Raw genomic sequence first — 17,110 nt, 5'->3', positions numbered from 1 at the left:
TAGGTCTGAACCCTAACCATTTAGAATGGGTGGAGAGAGTGGATTTGTCTTAATTGACTAAAGTAAAACAAAGAGGAATTTTCCTATGAGTTCTTGAAGTGGGACCAGAAAAAGAGGAAGTACCAATACCCCCTCACTTAAAAAATGTATTGTAAAGGTTCAAGAAAGTTTTTGATGAGACCAAGGGGCTACCACCAAATAGAACTCATGATCACCACATTAAGCTCAAAGATGGAATTGCCCCCATCATTGTGAGACCCTACATATACCCATTCTACCAGAAATCAAAAATTGAGAAAATAGTTTAAGAACTGTTGCCTGTTGGATTATTAGACTTAGCCAGTTACCATTTTCCTCCCTTCACTGTTGTTAGGAAGGTAGATGGTAGTTGGCAAATGTGTGTGGACTACTGTGCACTAAATAATGAAGTTCCCTATTCTAGTCATCGGTGAGCTACTTGATGAGTTACATGCAGCTACCATTTTTTCATTTGTTTGGGATACCACCAGATAAGAGCAAGAGACGAGGATGTCCAAAAAACAGCTTTTAGAACCCACCAAGGCCACTATGAATTTTTAATGATGCCTTTTAGGTTGACAAAAGCCCCAGCCACATTCTAAATATTAATGAATGAAATGTTCCAACCCTATCTAAGGAGGTTTTTCATTGTATTTTTTATATGAAATTTTGGTTTATAGTAAAACCAAGGAAGAGCATATATTGCATTTGACATTGGTCCTGGAAACCTTAGTAGAAGATACCTTATTTGCTAAGAGGAGTAAATGTAAGTTTGGATGCAAAGAAATAGAGTACTTGGGTCACTTAGTCTCAACTGAAGTGGTGAAGGCTAACCCTTATAAAATTCAGTCCATGGTGGATTGGCCCCAACCTAAATCCCTCAAATCCTTGAGGGGTCCTGGGCCTCACGGGGTACTTCAAAAAATGTATTCAGTATTATAGATTATTGGATGCACCCCTCATTGTTCTACCAAAGAAGAATAGCTTCTAATGGATTGTGGTAGCTTCAAAGGCTTTTTAAGTGTTAAAAGCAGCCATGACTAAACTCCCAGTTTTAACCCTATCTAATTTCTCTAAACATCATTCCTTATAGAATGTGATGCCTTAGGGGTGGGCATAGGTGTTGTATTGATGCAAGAGGGCAAATCCTTAGCCTACCTTAGCCATACTCTCAAGGGAAAGGCTTTGGACCTATCTACTTATGAGAAAGAAATTCTAGCCCTAATGTAAGCAGTCAAGAAGTGGAGCAACACTCTTGAAGAAGACTCCACTTGGGTTCTGGAATAGCAACTCCGCCAACAATACCTCAACCTTATGGACAAGGTCTTCTGAGAAGGGGAGCAGATGTTAAGGGCTTCAGGGTTCAAGCCCATCTCATGGGGATAGAGTTGTAGTCAACAAGTATGGGGAGAGAGAACTTAGCCTAATGGGCATGGATCATGGGCCTATGTTGTTGTGGGCTGTCTTAGCGAATATGGACTTATTTTAGTGTAGTATTAGTTAACTTGTTTATATTGTATCAATTGGGGCCCATTAGTATGTTCAAGGGCACCCCTATTACGTCCTTATTTTATGTCTAGATTTTGGCCACTTGTTTGGACGCAGGTGCTTATTTCCTTAAAAAATTGAAATGTTCTTTCTTTACAATTAACATTGCATTTCTAATTTGGGGCTCTTAATATGGGTAGGCTGCCCCAAAGTGGTTTTACCTTTGTTATAAAAAAATCATTGTCTTGTGGTTGGCTTGTTTTGCTTTATCATTTCTATTTATGTTTATTTAATATTGTGATTTGATTCATATGGGCTGATTCGATATCTAAGAAATTAAAATTGGAGGAATTGTTACATGCACCTATTCACCACCTCTAGGTGTTACTTAGGATCAATCTTATAATTTCATAATAGAAAAGCAATCCTAGAGCAATAACTGAATAAAAACCTGCAGTCGGAAATAGTATTGTAGAATTTTCATGCATCTTTATTAATTCACAAGAATATTACAATCAGTTACACATCTCCTCCCCCTTTCTTCAGAGAAGAGGGTTAGGATTTGGTCTTATTATATTGAATGCACTAGACCCAATAGCCAACACGAAACTACAGAATTCAAAACATAAAATCATGTAGTGTATTTTTTTTTTTTGGTGGACTAAAAATCATTTAGTATTTACACAGCTAAAACCCACCCTCCTTAATGCTGCACTACTTGTGGCATTTATGAACTCTAAAATACCCGCCATCAGCTTCTAGGGATAGCTTCTACATCTCCCCTTCCACTTACATGGTGATGAGGATCCACCTGAAATTGATCTGCAGTTTCAGGCAATTGATCTGGCTGCGTCACCTCCTGAGAACCCTGCTGTTGATTTGATTGAGACAAAGACCTCCTCCACTTACAAACCTCAACAAGGATAGAATGTCCACACATTGTAACTCCAAACCCAACAAGGGTGGCAATGAGAACAGATAGAACGGACTGGATATGAACCTGTAGATCCCAGAAAAGCATATGAAACACTTTAAAAGGATCACCTAACCTTACATATTAGATATGGATCCGACAATGTTCAAACCTAGAACTCATAATTGGTTACCCTTTGTGAGAGAGAGAGATTAACAAGCCTTGACATAATCTTAGTGATTGAAGAATTCCTTACCAATGAGTAAAAAAGATGTCCAAAGAGAACCACCAGACCAAATTGAATGGCCGCATAAACCCAGACATATTTTCTGCGTACTAAACATGAAAGTCAGAGTCAGTATAACGCTATCATGGCAGGATTCATTCACGCAGAGCATTGTCCATACAGAATACAAAGTCAGCCTACCCATTGTTGTGGCTGTCATGGATGCAAGAAGACCTAATATGCAGGAAAATGGTAGAGATATGGCTATTGCACCGGATCCCATTGTTGAAATCTGTTCACCTCATAATATTAGGAACCATAGGCTTGTAATAAAGAATTTGGAAGTCAATGAACTTACCAGAAGCTGCTCCAGAAATGAAAAGTAAGCAAGCATGCTGACAATGACTAGAACTGGAACATCCTGCCATATCCTGACAAAGTATGGTATTAACTTCCAGTTATATAATGTTAGAAGATGATATTAAACAAACTTCGGACATACTTTCAAGACTATTTAATTTGGCAAGTAAAATTACAGATGACTACCGGAAAAATCAATGTCATGTCTTTTCAAATTGTTTAATTGTCAACCAACATTTTTAACTTATAGTCTTTAGTCTTCAAATCTATGTACCAAGACAATGAAAAAAAATAAAACTTGTATTTAGTTTAATTGTAAGCCTTTGTTTGGAGACCTCAGCAGGAAAACAATGAAAGAAATAAAGACAAATCAGGATATCCTTGCCCGCTACTAAGCAGCATGGAGAACTTTTACTTGCCTATATCTAGGAACATCAGCTTGTTGACCACTCTCTTGCAAGTTAAGGACCTGACAGTTTTGAATTCGTAGAAGCGTGACAGGTAGGTTCTGAACTTCTTGCTTGCACACATCACATATTTTATTACCTTTAATACTAAACCATTTTACAGCGCATTCTTTGTGGGCCAAAGCAAGTTCACCTTTGCAACTACATTCCAACTTGAAGGTGTCAGCACCCTCACCCAGTTCAACATAGCAGATTCTACAAACAGCATCTTCTTCAGGAATATCTTCACCCTTATCACCATTCCCATCTGAACCACAAGACTAAGATAAGGTATAGGTTGGTTATCGTGCATTACAAAATTGGGTCAGAACTAAAAACTGAAATCTGAAACTGCAGGCAATTAGTATATATCCTAACTAGCCTTGTGCAGATGATTGCCATGATGATTATCCTCTTGATAAATGATAGGGGATATACTACAAAAAATATAATTAAAATATGCAAATAAACAGGTACATCGAACAGGCCCTTCATAAGACCATATATTTTTACATGAGAAATGATATTTGTAGTCATGGAGCTTTGCACTCCTTTTGAAAAAAATGAGTAAATATGAGACCCGCATGAAAAAATTAATTTTTTAATGGTTTCAAAAGAAGAGTCTGGCGCTCGCACAACCCATGGCTATATCTAGCATTATTCTATTTACATACAGTAGGAGATTCTTCTTTTTTATAGTAGGAGATTCTATAACAGAGACGGCTCGACCAATAGGAGCCATGAATCCAGAAAGGCAGCAAAGAAGTGATATTTTCCATACTTTCACATTTATAGTGTACTTTTTGGTGAAACACATTCGCACTAATGTCTTGCTACCATTTCTAGGATATGCAGCTCGTTGTAACTGAGCTAAGTGCAGTTCACCACAATTTTTAAGTTGAAGCAGCCAATAAACCAGCAAAGGCCTTCTGTTGATTTTGAATTATATTTGATAACAAGCAAGAATAATTGCATGAATTAATTTTCAAACATAACTTCTCAATGAAGAAGGGGGAGAGAGAGAGTGTAAGAGAGTAAATTTACCCATATCATCTTCTAGGGATGTCTTTGTTGTTGTAGTGACAGCCCCTTCAGCCCTTCGTGGTGTGGTGAGAATTACACGAAAACCACCACCACGTACAGACAAGCTTCCTTCTTTGCTAAGCTCAGGGACTGAACGAGAACGGTGAAAAGATTTCCAGCCCCCTCCTTTCTGTATAGCGAGTAATTACGTAAGAATCAAGTAGAGAAGTGGAAGATATGTATATTGGACAGATTTCAACATGCCAAATTTTTTTGATAGGTATTTCAACATGCCAAATTACAATGCATAATAAATAGATTAGTTAACTAAAATACAATATATGGATAAAATCTTAACAAAAATAGGATTGAAAGTTGACAACAAAGTATCATGAGGTCATGCGCCACTCTGGATGCAGTGCACTTTGACTGCTTAATGAATTTAAGAGACACATTAAGCGTAGAGAGGGATTAACAAAGCAGTGAGCTATAGACCACAAATGCAGGAGTAATTTTTTATTTTTTTATAAAAAAAGAAAAGATAGAATGGATACAACTAAATTCTAGGTACCCTTGTTAGGCTCTGCCAATGAAACGTGTGATGCACCATTGGACTGGTGAACCTACTAGAATCATCCCTGGTCAAACTATACCTAAAACCACTGTAATCATAACTTTGATAACAACCTTTCGTATGGGAAAATGTGTCCTAGGCAACAACCTTTTTTCCATCTTATAAATATTATCTTATCAAAAAAAAAAAAAAAAATTCTATGTAATGAACATGTTCTGTATTGACCTGAGGAGTATTTTTTTTTTTTTTTTTTTTTTATCGGTAAATATGAATTTTATTGAAAAATGCAAAGCCAAGTACATGGGACATATACAAGAGCAACACCTATGCATGGGTGGGCAAGGGGGGGAATATATAGCACCGAAGAAGATGGAAAGTCAAGAAATGCTTTGCATGCTATCTAAGTTGTCAACCATACAAGACTTTGACAAAAGAATTCTGAACAACACAGACACTTGGTATTAACCTAGAATATCATAAAGCATCAGCAAGAAAGTAAAGTCAACTATGTACAGAAAAACTAAAGAAATATACAATAGGATTGCAGCAGCACCAATGTCCTTAAATCATGAAATTTTCAAATAGTTAAGAATTTAAATGTGATTTTGCTACTTTTTTTTGTGTGAATAGTCAACTGAATTTCTTCATCTACACAATAAACTTGAGTTATAAGATGCATAAACTGGAACCATAAAAAAAGTAAGATTCTGTCACAATGATGATCACCATCTATAATGTTAAAGCATTCCATAACACAACATGATCATTTAAGGCACTCAAAAATGAAATAATCAGTTTGCAAGCGAAGCAGTTAATACTTACAACAGAACTTAATGGACTCATCACGTTCCCTCCATGCATGGACTCTGGATTTGAGTGACTGATTGGGCTTACAGGTAAGGATGATGCTGTATTCATTTTTGATGTAAATAACTTTGTAAGAGACAATGTCCTTGAAATTGGACGCTTCTCCCATATCCCTGCAGGTGAATCTCCGAGTTGCATAATGGCTGCCTTCTCGATGTCTAAAGTATTACTTTGACGTTTGAAAGTTAGTTTTGGTAGAAGGGTTTTTATGGTTAGTTTATTTTTTGATGAAGAGGGCCCTGGGGACCAATTAACTTTCACAGAGCTAGGGCTCGGTAATGGAGAAAAATTTACTCTTTTGGGAGTACGACATGGTGTTTGGGGCATGCTTAATCTCAAATAATCCTCTTTGGTGTCCTCAATAACCATTGATTCTTTCTCTGATTCAAGATGTTTTGGGCTCTGGTGTTGACCAGGTGAGGTTTCTTCAACAATTTCGCTCGATTCTTCAACCTATGAAGGATAAATAGAACAAACACTTCCTTGAATCAGCATGAAAGAAAAACACTCATTAAGTTTTTGTAATCAACCTAATGGTGATACGTGAATATCAATCCTACATGGAGAAATTACAAAAAATGACTATTGAGAAATAGCATCCAACAATTTAAATTGCCACACATGTATATGTCAAATTGACAGTGCCGCACAGCATTGAGGCACAAGCAAAAGGGCCATGAATTAAGGTCATGCAAAATATGAAATGACAAATTGACAGTAGAATTTTTCAGTTTGAAATTCATTGGTGACCCTATAATTTCAATGAGAAAAACTCCCTATAATTTCAATGAGAAAAATTCCCAGAAGACTTGAGTTGAAATCTCCAAAAACCTATGAGCGTTAAAATGGTTTTAGATTAATTGTGTACGCTTGGTACAAGCCTATATGTAATCTTGCACACTTACAAATCGGTGCTTTAAAATCCAATTCTAGAAAGTGCAACTCGTGGTTTGCTGAGTGTCCCAGATACAACTGAAGATTACTGTGCAAGTCAGTTGACAATGGAATTAAGACAGAATTTCTTCCAGGTTTTCTGTCCGGATGTTGTGTTAAAACCAGTTTTTTCCCAATCCCGTAATCTTGAAACGACTGTAAAATGGATCCTTAGAAACCATTATATCAGAGAATTACAAGAGGGCCCGCTAAATATGTTATTAAGCTAGTTTCAACTGGAAAATTGGTAAAAACTACACCCCTTAAGAAGGAGAAAAAACCACAAAACATTTAAGTCACACACACACACACAGAGGAGATTATACTTCATGTCAGCGAACCAAAAAAAAAATAGAAGGGATTCAGGGTACGGGTACCAATCAAATATTTTGCGAGTAAAAAGCAAACCCCATTTCCAAGTTCCAACTTGGTGACACAAGTCTATGAATTTCACTACAAATGATAAAGAAAAGGCAGACACAGCACAGAAGTGTAAGCACAGGAACGAAAACAAAGTACCCGTCGAGTGGAAGGATCATCTTTGCTGGTAGTGGAAGCGCTTTGGTCATTCTGCTTAGCAAAGGGTTCCTTATCATTTTCCATATCCATTGAAGAATTTCTGATAAAGAAAAAGAGTAACTGCAGGAGGCCACAACTTTGAGCGAGAGCCGAAAACCAAAACAGTGAAATAGAATGAAAGAATTAGAAAAAACCGCTTGGAAATTAGAGGAGATACATGGAAAACATATGGCACCTCAGAGTCGGATGGAGCCAGATGCAAACGGAACTGATATTCTATATACGAAACTGAAAAGGACACCGAAGGCTGGAGAGCCCGGCACTTCGTACAGCTCGGGGGATGACTTCCAACTTACCAATGCCAAAAAATATTAAATAAAGAGAGATGTTATTTGAAAAATGCTAGGTAGACCGATGTTCTACCGAGGCATTTGCACCGATAGGTGCTTTCCTCTCCTTTTTTTATTTATTTTTATTTTTATTTTTTAATTTATAATTTATAATTTATTTTTATTTTTTATTTTTTATCTTTTTTTTTTTTTTCCTTCTTCTTCGTAACTGTTAAGAAATGATTTAAATTAACTGTTAAGAAATATTTTTCTTATTATTTAAGGGAAAAAAAATATTTTGGAGTGATCGGTTAGTTCTATCTATAGACCTATTCAGTCTCCATAGAATTTTCCATATTATTTATCATCTCATATCATGCATTAACATGCAATTTATTATTTTTATTTTTCTATTTAAATACATATATTTAGATATTAATATGCTTGTGTTTAAATAAAAAGATAAATCACATATTGATATATAATGTATGAGATAATAAGTAGAATTTTTCTTGAATCAATATCATACTTTCTATATATTATTTATATTCAATGAGAAATTACAATATGACTGTACTTTTAGAGGTTTTCCAAATGTTTAGAGTCCAAAGCACACATAAAATAGATACTAGAGAATTATTCAACCTTTAATACTGTTTGAAAATATTTTGTTTAAGAGAAAAAGTCATACTAGGCTTTTAACTCCACTTTAAATCCTATAGGAAGTTGGATGTGGAAGTGACTTATCATGCCAAATTTTGGTGGATTTGTCACTACCAATACACTAAAAGAGCCATTCCTCAATCAGAGGCCTTGCTACCATAATACTCCTCCAGATAAGAGAGAGGTTTCTACACTATCCAGGTTTTAAAAAATCATCTTTTGAAAAATATTTGGTAGAGTACTCTAGCAGCTAGTGAATGTGGATTCTGGAGCAACCACCAACCTTGCTTAGCCAACATGGCAAGGTTAAACTATTCTAGATCTCTACATCCAAGTCTTCCCACTACTTTAGCATTTTCCATTTTTTCTCATGAGCACCAATGGATTTTCTTTTCTTCAGTTTTCTGACCCCACCAATATTACTGCATAATTCTGTTTAGCTCTACTAGCATGTTTTTAGGAATCTTGAAAACTCTCATGCAATATGTAGGGATAGCTTGAATCATAGCCTTGAGGAGTATCTCTTTTTCAGTTTGGGACAAGTATTTCATCTTCCAATTGCTAATTCTGCCTCTCACTCTATTTAGAATGTTCTTGAAGCCTTTTGATCTAAACCTGCCAACCAGTGCTGGTAAGCCTAAGTACTTTTCATAAGGCTGTGTAGACTTATTATTACTATTTTGTATTACTATTCAATACTTTTTTATTACTTTTTTACTACTTTTCAAAGAGTATTTGAGATCACTTGACTATCCAAATGCAACCTTAATCCCAACTACTTGTGTAATGAGCTCCTTAGCTTCTACCCTTGTGTTTTTGCTTAACAAAATATAGGTTTTTTCTTTGTTTAGTTTTTTACCTAAGGCTTGCTCATAAGTTTCCAAAAAATGCAATAACTTGCTCCACTCCAAAGGGCTGGCCTTGCAGAATAGAAGATTGTCATCTATAGAGAAAAAGTGACTAATACGCATCTAGTTTCGAGCTAAAGGCACTCTTGTAAGAGCACTTGAGGCTTCTGCATTTGAAGGAGAGTGCTTAGTAACTCAGCACACAAAATAAAAAGATAGGATGAAAGAGGATAACTATGTCTAATACCTTGAGAGGGAAGGAAGGGGTTTTGAGGAATCCCATTAATAATAAGAGAATATGAGATTGTAGATACACATCTCATAATAACCTATATCCATTTGTAATTAAAGCCCATTTTCATCATGACTACTTTCAAAGAAGTCAATTCAATCTTGTCATAAGCCTTACTCATATCAGACTTCAAAACCATATAGCCTTCCTTTCCTTTTAATTGGCTTTGCATGGTATGCATTACTTCATATGGCAAGATAATGTTGTCTATGATTAATCTTTCAGGCACAAGGGCACTTTGTGTAGGTGAGATAATCGTAGGAAGGATGTTCTTCAATCTGTTTGCCAGCACTTTAGCAAGGATCTTATAGATGACATTGCAGAGACTAATAGATCTGAATTCAGTCACTTCAGTAGGATTTTTTACCTTAGAAATTAATGCAATGTGAGTGGCATTAAAACCACTAGGCCAAAGTCCAGATTGAAAAGCTTCTTGTACTACAAAACATACATCAAACCTCACCACAATCTAATGATTTTAATAGAAAGCAATAGAAAAACCATCTGGAACTGGAGAGCTTAAAGCATTCATTTGAAAAATTACACTTTCTACTTCAAAGGCAGTGATTTTTAAAGTCAATAAAGCATTCATTTCATTAGTAACTATAGTTTTAAGATGATGAATACATTCCTCTATCTTACAGGATTTGATGATGTAAATAGATGCTGAAAAAAACTTTGAAACATAAGACTCACCTCTTTAGGTGTATTAGCTAACCTTCCATCCTCATATGATATTCTCATGATTGTGCTGGTCTTCCTCCTCTCGTTGGCACACATATGATAGAATCTTGCGTTTCTATCTCTTTTTAGCCATTGTTGTTTGGCTCTTTGCTTTCACTTCACATCTTCCTCTTCAATCAATCTGTCCACCTCCTTCGTTAGGTTTTTTATACTTTCATTACAATCACCTGCATTGGCCTCTTGTAGCTATTTTAAGTTGAGTGAGTTTTGCATTTATGAGCTCCTTTTGGTTCTTGAAGGAAGCTTTACTCCAGTTCATAAGATTATCCCTACATCTTTTTAGACCATTTGTAGTTTCTTGTATCCTGGAAAATTGATGAATGGTGTTAACCCAAGCTTTGCTTATCATCTCATAGCATTCCTCTCTTTTGCTCTAGCATGCCTCATATATGAAAGGTCGTGTCAACTTCCTCCCTCTCAGGTCTTCATTGCTAGCAATAAGTAGAATTGGACAGTGATATGAACTCTGAGCAGCTAGAGTAACTACATTGAAACTTGTAAACATACTAAACCAAGCCTAATTTCTAAGAGCTCTATCCAGTTTTTTCTTAATGAAATTCCTCCTTCTCTTTTGTTGCTCCAGGTAAAAAAGTCCCCCTGAAAATTTACCTCACCAAGACCATAGTCATCAATTGTTTCTCTAAAATTCTCCATCAATCCATAAGGTCTCACTGCAGCCCCTTGTTTTTCATGTTGGTGTAAAATCTCATTGAAATCACCTATGAATAACCAAGCAATGTCATCATGTGGCGTCAACCCTCTAAGGAGGTTCTAGCTAGTAATTCTTTTTTAGGCTTCAGAGTTTCCATAAAAGCCAGTTAGAAACATCTTCTTACTTATTTCTCGGAGAGGCACTTTGAGAGAAATATAACTTAGTGTAGGTCTCCAATTCAACATCATTTTGATCTTTCCACATAAATGCAATACCACCACTTAACCCCTTGCTATCAACTACAAAGTTGTGCTTAAAACCAATCTTATCCCTTATAAGCTCTACCTTATTCCTATTACACTTTGTTTCAATAAGGAAAACAAAGTCTGGGTCCTTAACACTCACCTAATGGTGAAGTTCTCAAACTATTCTAGGGTTTCCAAGCCATCAACAGTTCCAACTTAAGCAAATCATGACTATTGGTGGGGCTACATAGGAGCTACCACCTTTGAAATAGTAGGATTGCTCTCATCGGAATTATCCTGATTCTTTGGTTTTTAAGTGCCATGGAGGTGTAGTGAACCCCTCAGAATTTTACTGCAATCTCTCTTCTTGGTTTCTTTTGTTAAACCAAAAGGCTCAGTAGACCTATTTTGAGGCAACTCTCAGGCTCTTCTCTTCCAACTTGTTTTCTTAACTGAGAGTAAATTCTTTATGTTAGATATCAAATTAGGAGGGACAGTGTTGCTACTATTGATGTTATCTTGTGAAGTAGGGGTGGGCAAAATTTCTGATATTCAGATTCCATCTGAACTCCAACAACCCTCTGACTCCGACTAAGTCGGAGGTTTCGGAACTCGGAGTCAGAGTCTAGAGGCCTTGTTGGCTCCGGATTCCGACTCCGAACTCCGATTATTTATACCTTATATATTATATATTATAAAATAAACATTAGATAGCCAAGTGGCATAATGGTTGAGGCACGGTTTTGGTTCTCAGAGAACCTGTGTTCGAGTCCCTCATGTCCCATTTCACATTTTGCATTTTCTTTTTAGAAAACCTAAAACAATACAATTTTTAATAGAATATAAATTTATCTCTTTCCTTAAAACCCTACACATTTATGATCTTCTCTCTTCCCTCTCCAGCGCCTCCACCCATTTCCTCTCCTTCGCACCACAGTGAAGATTGAAGATGCTCCAGCCAACAGCACAACGAGCAGCACCGATGCAATTCTTGATATGCAACTTCCATGGAAGAGCCGAAGAGGTGGGGCTTTTGTTTTGTGGAGATGATCACGGAGAGTCCCACGAGCCGAGGTTCATCATCTCATCTTGGTCTTTAACTCTTCACAATATCTGATTAACGGCACGAGGTGGACGTGGCAGAGCTGGGATTGGGAGAGTAGCTTGATCTCTTTTTTTTTTTTTTTTTTTGCTTTTTTTTTTCATTAATCTTGTGAAAAAGTAGTAGACTGCCAGACGCATTAGAAGTTCTCTATAGCTTGATTTGTGCATATAATTTATTGATGTGGGTGATTTTCGCAATTTGATTTGGTTTAGTTTTTACTTCTGTGGATGATTTGTATTTTGTGCATATAATTTTTTGATTTGATTTGGTTTTTGCTTCTGGTGATTTGGTTTGATCTTCATTTCACTTCAACGACTTCGTAGTTCGTAGGATCTAATCTCTACTTCAGTGACTTCACTGTTGGATTTATTATTATTATTATTGTTATTATTTTGTGGGTAATAGGTATTTTGGCAATCACCTCCGACATCTCAACTCCAACTTTGAGAGCTCCGATCAAAGTCGAACTCCAATTCTAATTGGAGTTGGAGTTGGAGGTGGTTTTGACATCCGACTCAAGTTGAAGTCGAAGGTGGGCATTCAGACTCTGTCGGAGTTGGAGCCCACTCCTATTGTGAAGAGTCTAGTATGGACCCACCAAGATCATATACTAAATTAAAGTTCTCATATTTCCTATCAACAGTTGGGGACTTAACTTCAAGAGAAGATATTGTCTTGGACATGATCTATTGTGATGTCCTTTGAATTGCCTTTTAAGGTGAGGTGCTATCTTTGGCAATTACTGCAATATGGGAACCATTACCTGTCATAAAGATTTGTTGACTTCCCTAATTCCTTTTTAAAAAACTAAGGTTACCATACGTGGTAGCATGATCTTCAGTTTCCAAATTCACTATTCTCTCCTATGATTGTGCCTCAAAAAGTTCCTTGAAATCTGCATTTCCTTTTCTGTTTTTACTATTGTCCCCCGCCATGGATTGCTTCTATTGCCTAAATTTTGACTGGTCTGATTCCTGTCGGCCGCCATATTTCCTAGTCTCATTCAAGTTGGTTCTAGTTGGGGCTGCTCTTAACGAAAGACCAAATTGTGTTGAAGAGCCATCCATTAGATGACTATCTTGCTTCTGTTTTGGACAGCCTCTCCCTTTATGGTTCAGGACACCACACTTAAAGCAAAAGTTTCGTAGCCTCTCATACTTGAAAGCAACCCATGTCTGCCTACTTACAACTTTAAGCCACCTACCACGAGTCAAAGGCTTGGTGAGGTCAATCTCCACCTTAACTCTAGGACATCTACCCCAACCCCTCCTTCTTGATCCACTTCTACTACTAGGACATTTCCTATGACAGAAGCAATTAGTTCACCATACTCTTTTAGCATTGCCACCAAAGGAACATTATGAAGTTGCACCCAAAAGGGTTCATGGTAGAAGATGGCAACATTTGGAGGGAGACTTCCATCACATTCTTGAAGGGATATTAAGGATCTGTCGAAGGTACAAGGCCTTCCTTTTAAAACTTTCCCAAAACGTAGAAAGATCTTTCTCAGCCATGCATACAGTCCACATACAAGAGTTTAGAGACAAATTTCTCTGCCAAGACAGAGAAACCAATCTTACTCCTCAGAGAAGGACTGAAATCATTTAATATCTCATACTAGGCTTTTATAAATCTGCATAGAACATTACAAGATGTTTAATATTGTTTGAAAACTTCACACTAGAAAAAATAAATAAATGCTACAGAGTCTAGTTTATATGTTTATCTCTCTCTTACTTTAAATTTTCTAATTTAGATAAAAACTTGAGTAAATTTCTTTTTCAATTTTTAACTTAAAAACAATATACACTAGGTAGAAGCTCTCGCTCGCTTTTTATTTTTTAGTTTATGAAATAACTTAATAAGGCAATATTATTAACAATCTAAATTATATAATCCACAGTTAGGACTTATTTTAAATAACTATATATTTATGCTAATCACTTGAATAAAAGTCACTTAAAATGCACAATGTCAACCAATGTTAATCTTGGCCTATAAACTTGATTAGATAATCAAATAGGACAATATTATTACCCATCTAAGATATATCAACCTTAATTATATCTACTCATATGACTTATTTTAAGTAACTATTTGTGTTAATTATTTAAATAAAAAGGTTACTTAAAATGCATAATGTCGATTGATATTATTAATAAAATAACTTAAAAATTAACAATAATATTTCTCAAATATTGTAACTAATATTCCTAATATATATATATATATATATCGAAGATTCAATAGTAGGCTAGAAATTAGAAATTTGCTTCAATTTTATATGGTTGGTGATAATTAATATTATTCTATCATATAAAATTACTCAATTATAATAAACATTGCAATTAAATGATTAATATTTAAGGGACGGTTTTAGAAATTAATAATATTATTCCATGTTAGATTGGGCCACAATGATATTATTGATTGTCACTTAGGAAATATGAATCAAACAATATTATAAGATAAATGATAGTTGCAGTTGTGATTATACAAACGTCGTGCAATTATTTTGAATAAAAAAAGAAATAGTATGGAATCCACATGAAAAAAAAGATTAATTTTTTAATAGTGGATCCCACTCTTTTCAAAACAATTACACAGATATTTATACATTTCATAACTGTACGTAACATTACTCATATTATAATTAAGAAATATTATTTTTGGGTCAACGCCCCTTGCGTTCTTCTTTGGGTGAAATGGAAATAGATGCACCATCATAAAACAAAACGTGTGGGGGATGCTTTCATTAAAGAATTAGATGTTGGTCAGCTAATACGAAGGTTGTTGCTAAACAATGAAGAGAGATATAAATTAAATTGCTTTGTTTTGTAATAATGATCTTACATATTTTGGTTCTAAATATGTAGACAAAAGTACACCTTGTACTATAAATTTTCATCATTTTTAATTGAGTGGCTCTACAGCCACACATTGGAGGATCCTCGGATCCTAACAGTGCAATTTTATTTATTTATTTATTTATTTTTATGTATTTTTTTAATATTTTGAAGTATTAAAAAAATTACAATATAATTAAAAATTATTTTCTTAATCATTAAGTAAAAAATGCCGAGATCTCCATGCATGACTTTAGCATTTCTGTTTTTAATTTAACTACATTTTAAGTAATATTTATATAACCAAGACACTAAATTATCAAATTTTCCAATTAATATTTGGAACTATCAAATTTTAAGAATTTGAATGTTTGGTTGGAAAAGACAACTTTAGCATAACAAAAGATAACAAAAGTGACCCATTTTGTATTAACATTTTATTTTTTGCTTTTTTTTTTCTCTTTTTTGAATGATGAGAAAGTGGGGGAGAAAATGATGAAAGGTGAGAAAAATACGATACAAGATAAAAAGGTGATCGTTTTTTAAAGTACAAATTAAAAAGAAAATGATTAAAAAACGAAATTATTGTACTTTCTCAAAATACTTTGTACGTGTAGTGGCAGGACACATACACAATCACAATGTCCTCTTCAGCAGTTTAATTTGAATTATTAATTTTGTAATCATTGTGATGTGTACTAAATTCCAGCATTCTCATCATTGCAAATATAATGGCATTGAATTAGTTCTGAAAAAGGAAAACGATAAACTTATTTTTTATTAACAATTTGTATGTAATTATCTAATAGAATAATATTATTTTAAATTTTATTTTGATTTTATTAATAATTTGATGTGTTTAAATATAATAAAAAATATTATTATATTTAAAATTATTTATAAATTATAAATAAGTTAGTGGTATATTATTATTCTTTGAAAAAATAATTGAAGCAAATGCCTAATCAGAAATGCAAAACTACACACGATTGTGGATTTGAATGTGATTTTTTTTATTTAGTAATTAAGAAAATATTTTTTTAATAATGATATAAATTTTTTTATAAAAATATTAAAACATATTAAAAATATACAGAAAAAAATTTAAAAAAATTATTTTAATCCCATGTGTGCTGTAGAGGCACTCAATGGCCAATATATCTAGTCATGCTTTTCTTTTTTTATTTTTAATTAAATTGGTAAGATAATATATATATATTTGTGGTCCAAAAATTGAAAAGATAAGATCGATCATATATTTGCGACTTTATTACATGAGTGCCTTAGGAATTTTCTTAAGGTTTTTAATTGGATAGGACTCCAATTAATTAAAAGAAGGAATATGTTAAAGGTTTTATTGTTTTATTTTTGAAAAAAATATACTTTGTATTCTAAACTATCATATAAGTGTCTTTGGGAAAAAAAATATAAATAACCCCATCAAACTACCACTCTAAACGACATTAAAAATAAAAAATAAAAAAAAAGAAAAAGAAAAAAGAAAAAAGTTTCAATATATAAAAAAGTGAACACAGATATTTTTTCATTACAAATTACAAAAATAAAAGAAAGAAATAAAAGAAAATAATTATTTTATCTTTTGGGTCACTTTTTCTGTTTTTAATATATATATATATATATACACATATTTTCCTTTTAATATAAACCACATCCGAGCCATTTTAAACATTATTAGGGAAGATAACAAAAAAATGATTATTAGGCATAGGCGCCTTTTCAAAGAGAAATATGATGATACATTATAATTTGTTGATGATTAAAGAATGATTATCAAAATCATTAGTTTAGAGAGTGATGATAAATGATGCATTTGAAGCTAAGGGTGACCCATGTTGTATTGTTTTTTTTGTTAATTATCGCTATCGTATCTCAAATCATCATCGACAAGATATTTCCTGCAAGTGTACCTCAAATAGGTGATTAAACAAAAATTAATCCAATAAATTTAAGAGCATGAATGTGAAATTCTAAACTCGGAATATTTAAATTATTTGGCTC

General features: G+C 34.2%; 1 protein-coding gene across 1 annotated transcript; it reads right to left on the bottom strand.

Moving 5' to 3' along the window:
- Positions 1-1,975: 1,975 nt before the first annotated feature.
- LOC122277260 lies at positions 1,976-7,713 on the bottom strand. The gene is made up of 9 exons (XM_043087199.1): positions 7,603-7,713; positions 7,368-7,487; positions 5,871-6,368; positions 4,496-4,664; positions 3,425-3,719; positions 3,004-3,076; positions 2,847-2,937; positions 2,676-2,755; positions 1,976-2,506 (listed from the first exon to the last, which is right to left on the bottom strand). The coding sequence occupies exons 2-9, from the start codon at positions 7,455-7,457 to the stop codon at positions 2,258-2,260; spliced, it is 1,545 nt and encodes a 514-aa protein (XP_042943133.1). The 5' UTR covers positions 7,458-7,487; positions 7,603-7,713; the 3' UTR covers positions 1,976-2,257.
- Between the last annotated feature and the right edge of the window lie 9,397 nt (positions 7,714-17,110).

The sequence above is a fragment of the Carya illinoinensis genome, chromosome 9 (genome assembly GCF_018687715.1).
Source record: "Carya illinoinensis cultivar Pawnee chromosome 9, C.illinoinensisPawnee_v1, whole genome shotgun sequence".
Taxonomy (NCBI): Eukaryota; Viridiplantae; Streptophyta; class Magnoliopsida; order Fagales; family Juglandaceae; genus Carya; species Carya illinoinensis.
The sequence above is the reverse complement of the archived record's forward strand: the minus strand, read 5'-3'. Positions and strand labels throughout refer to the sequence as shown.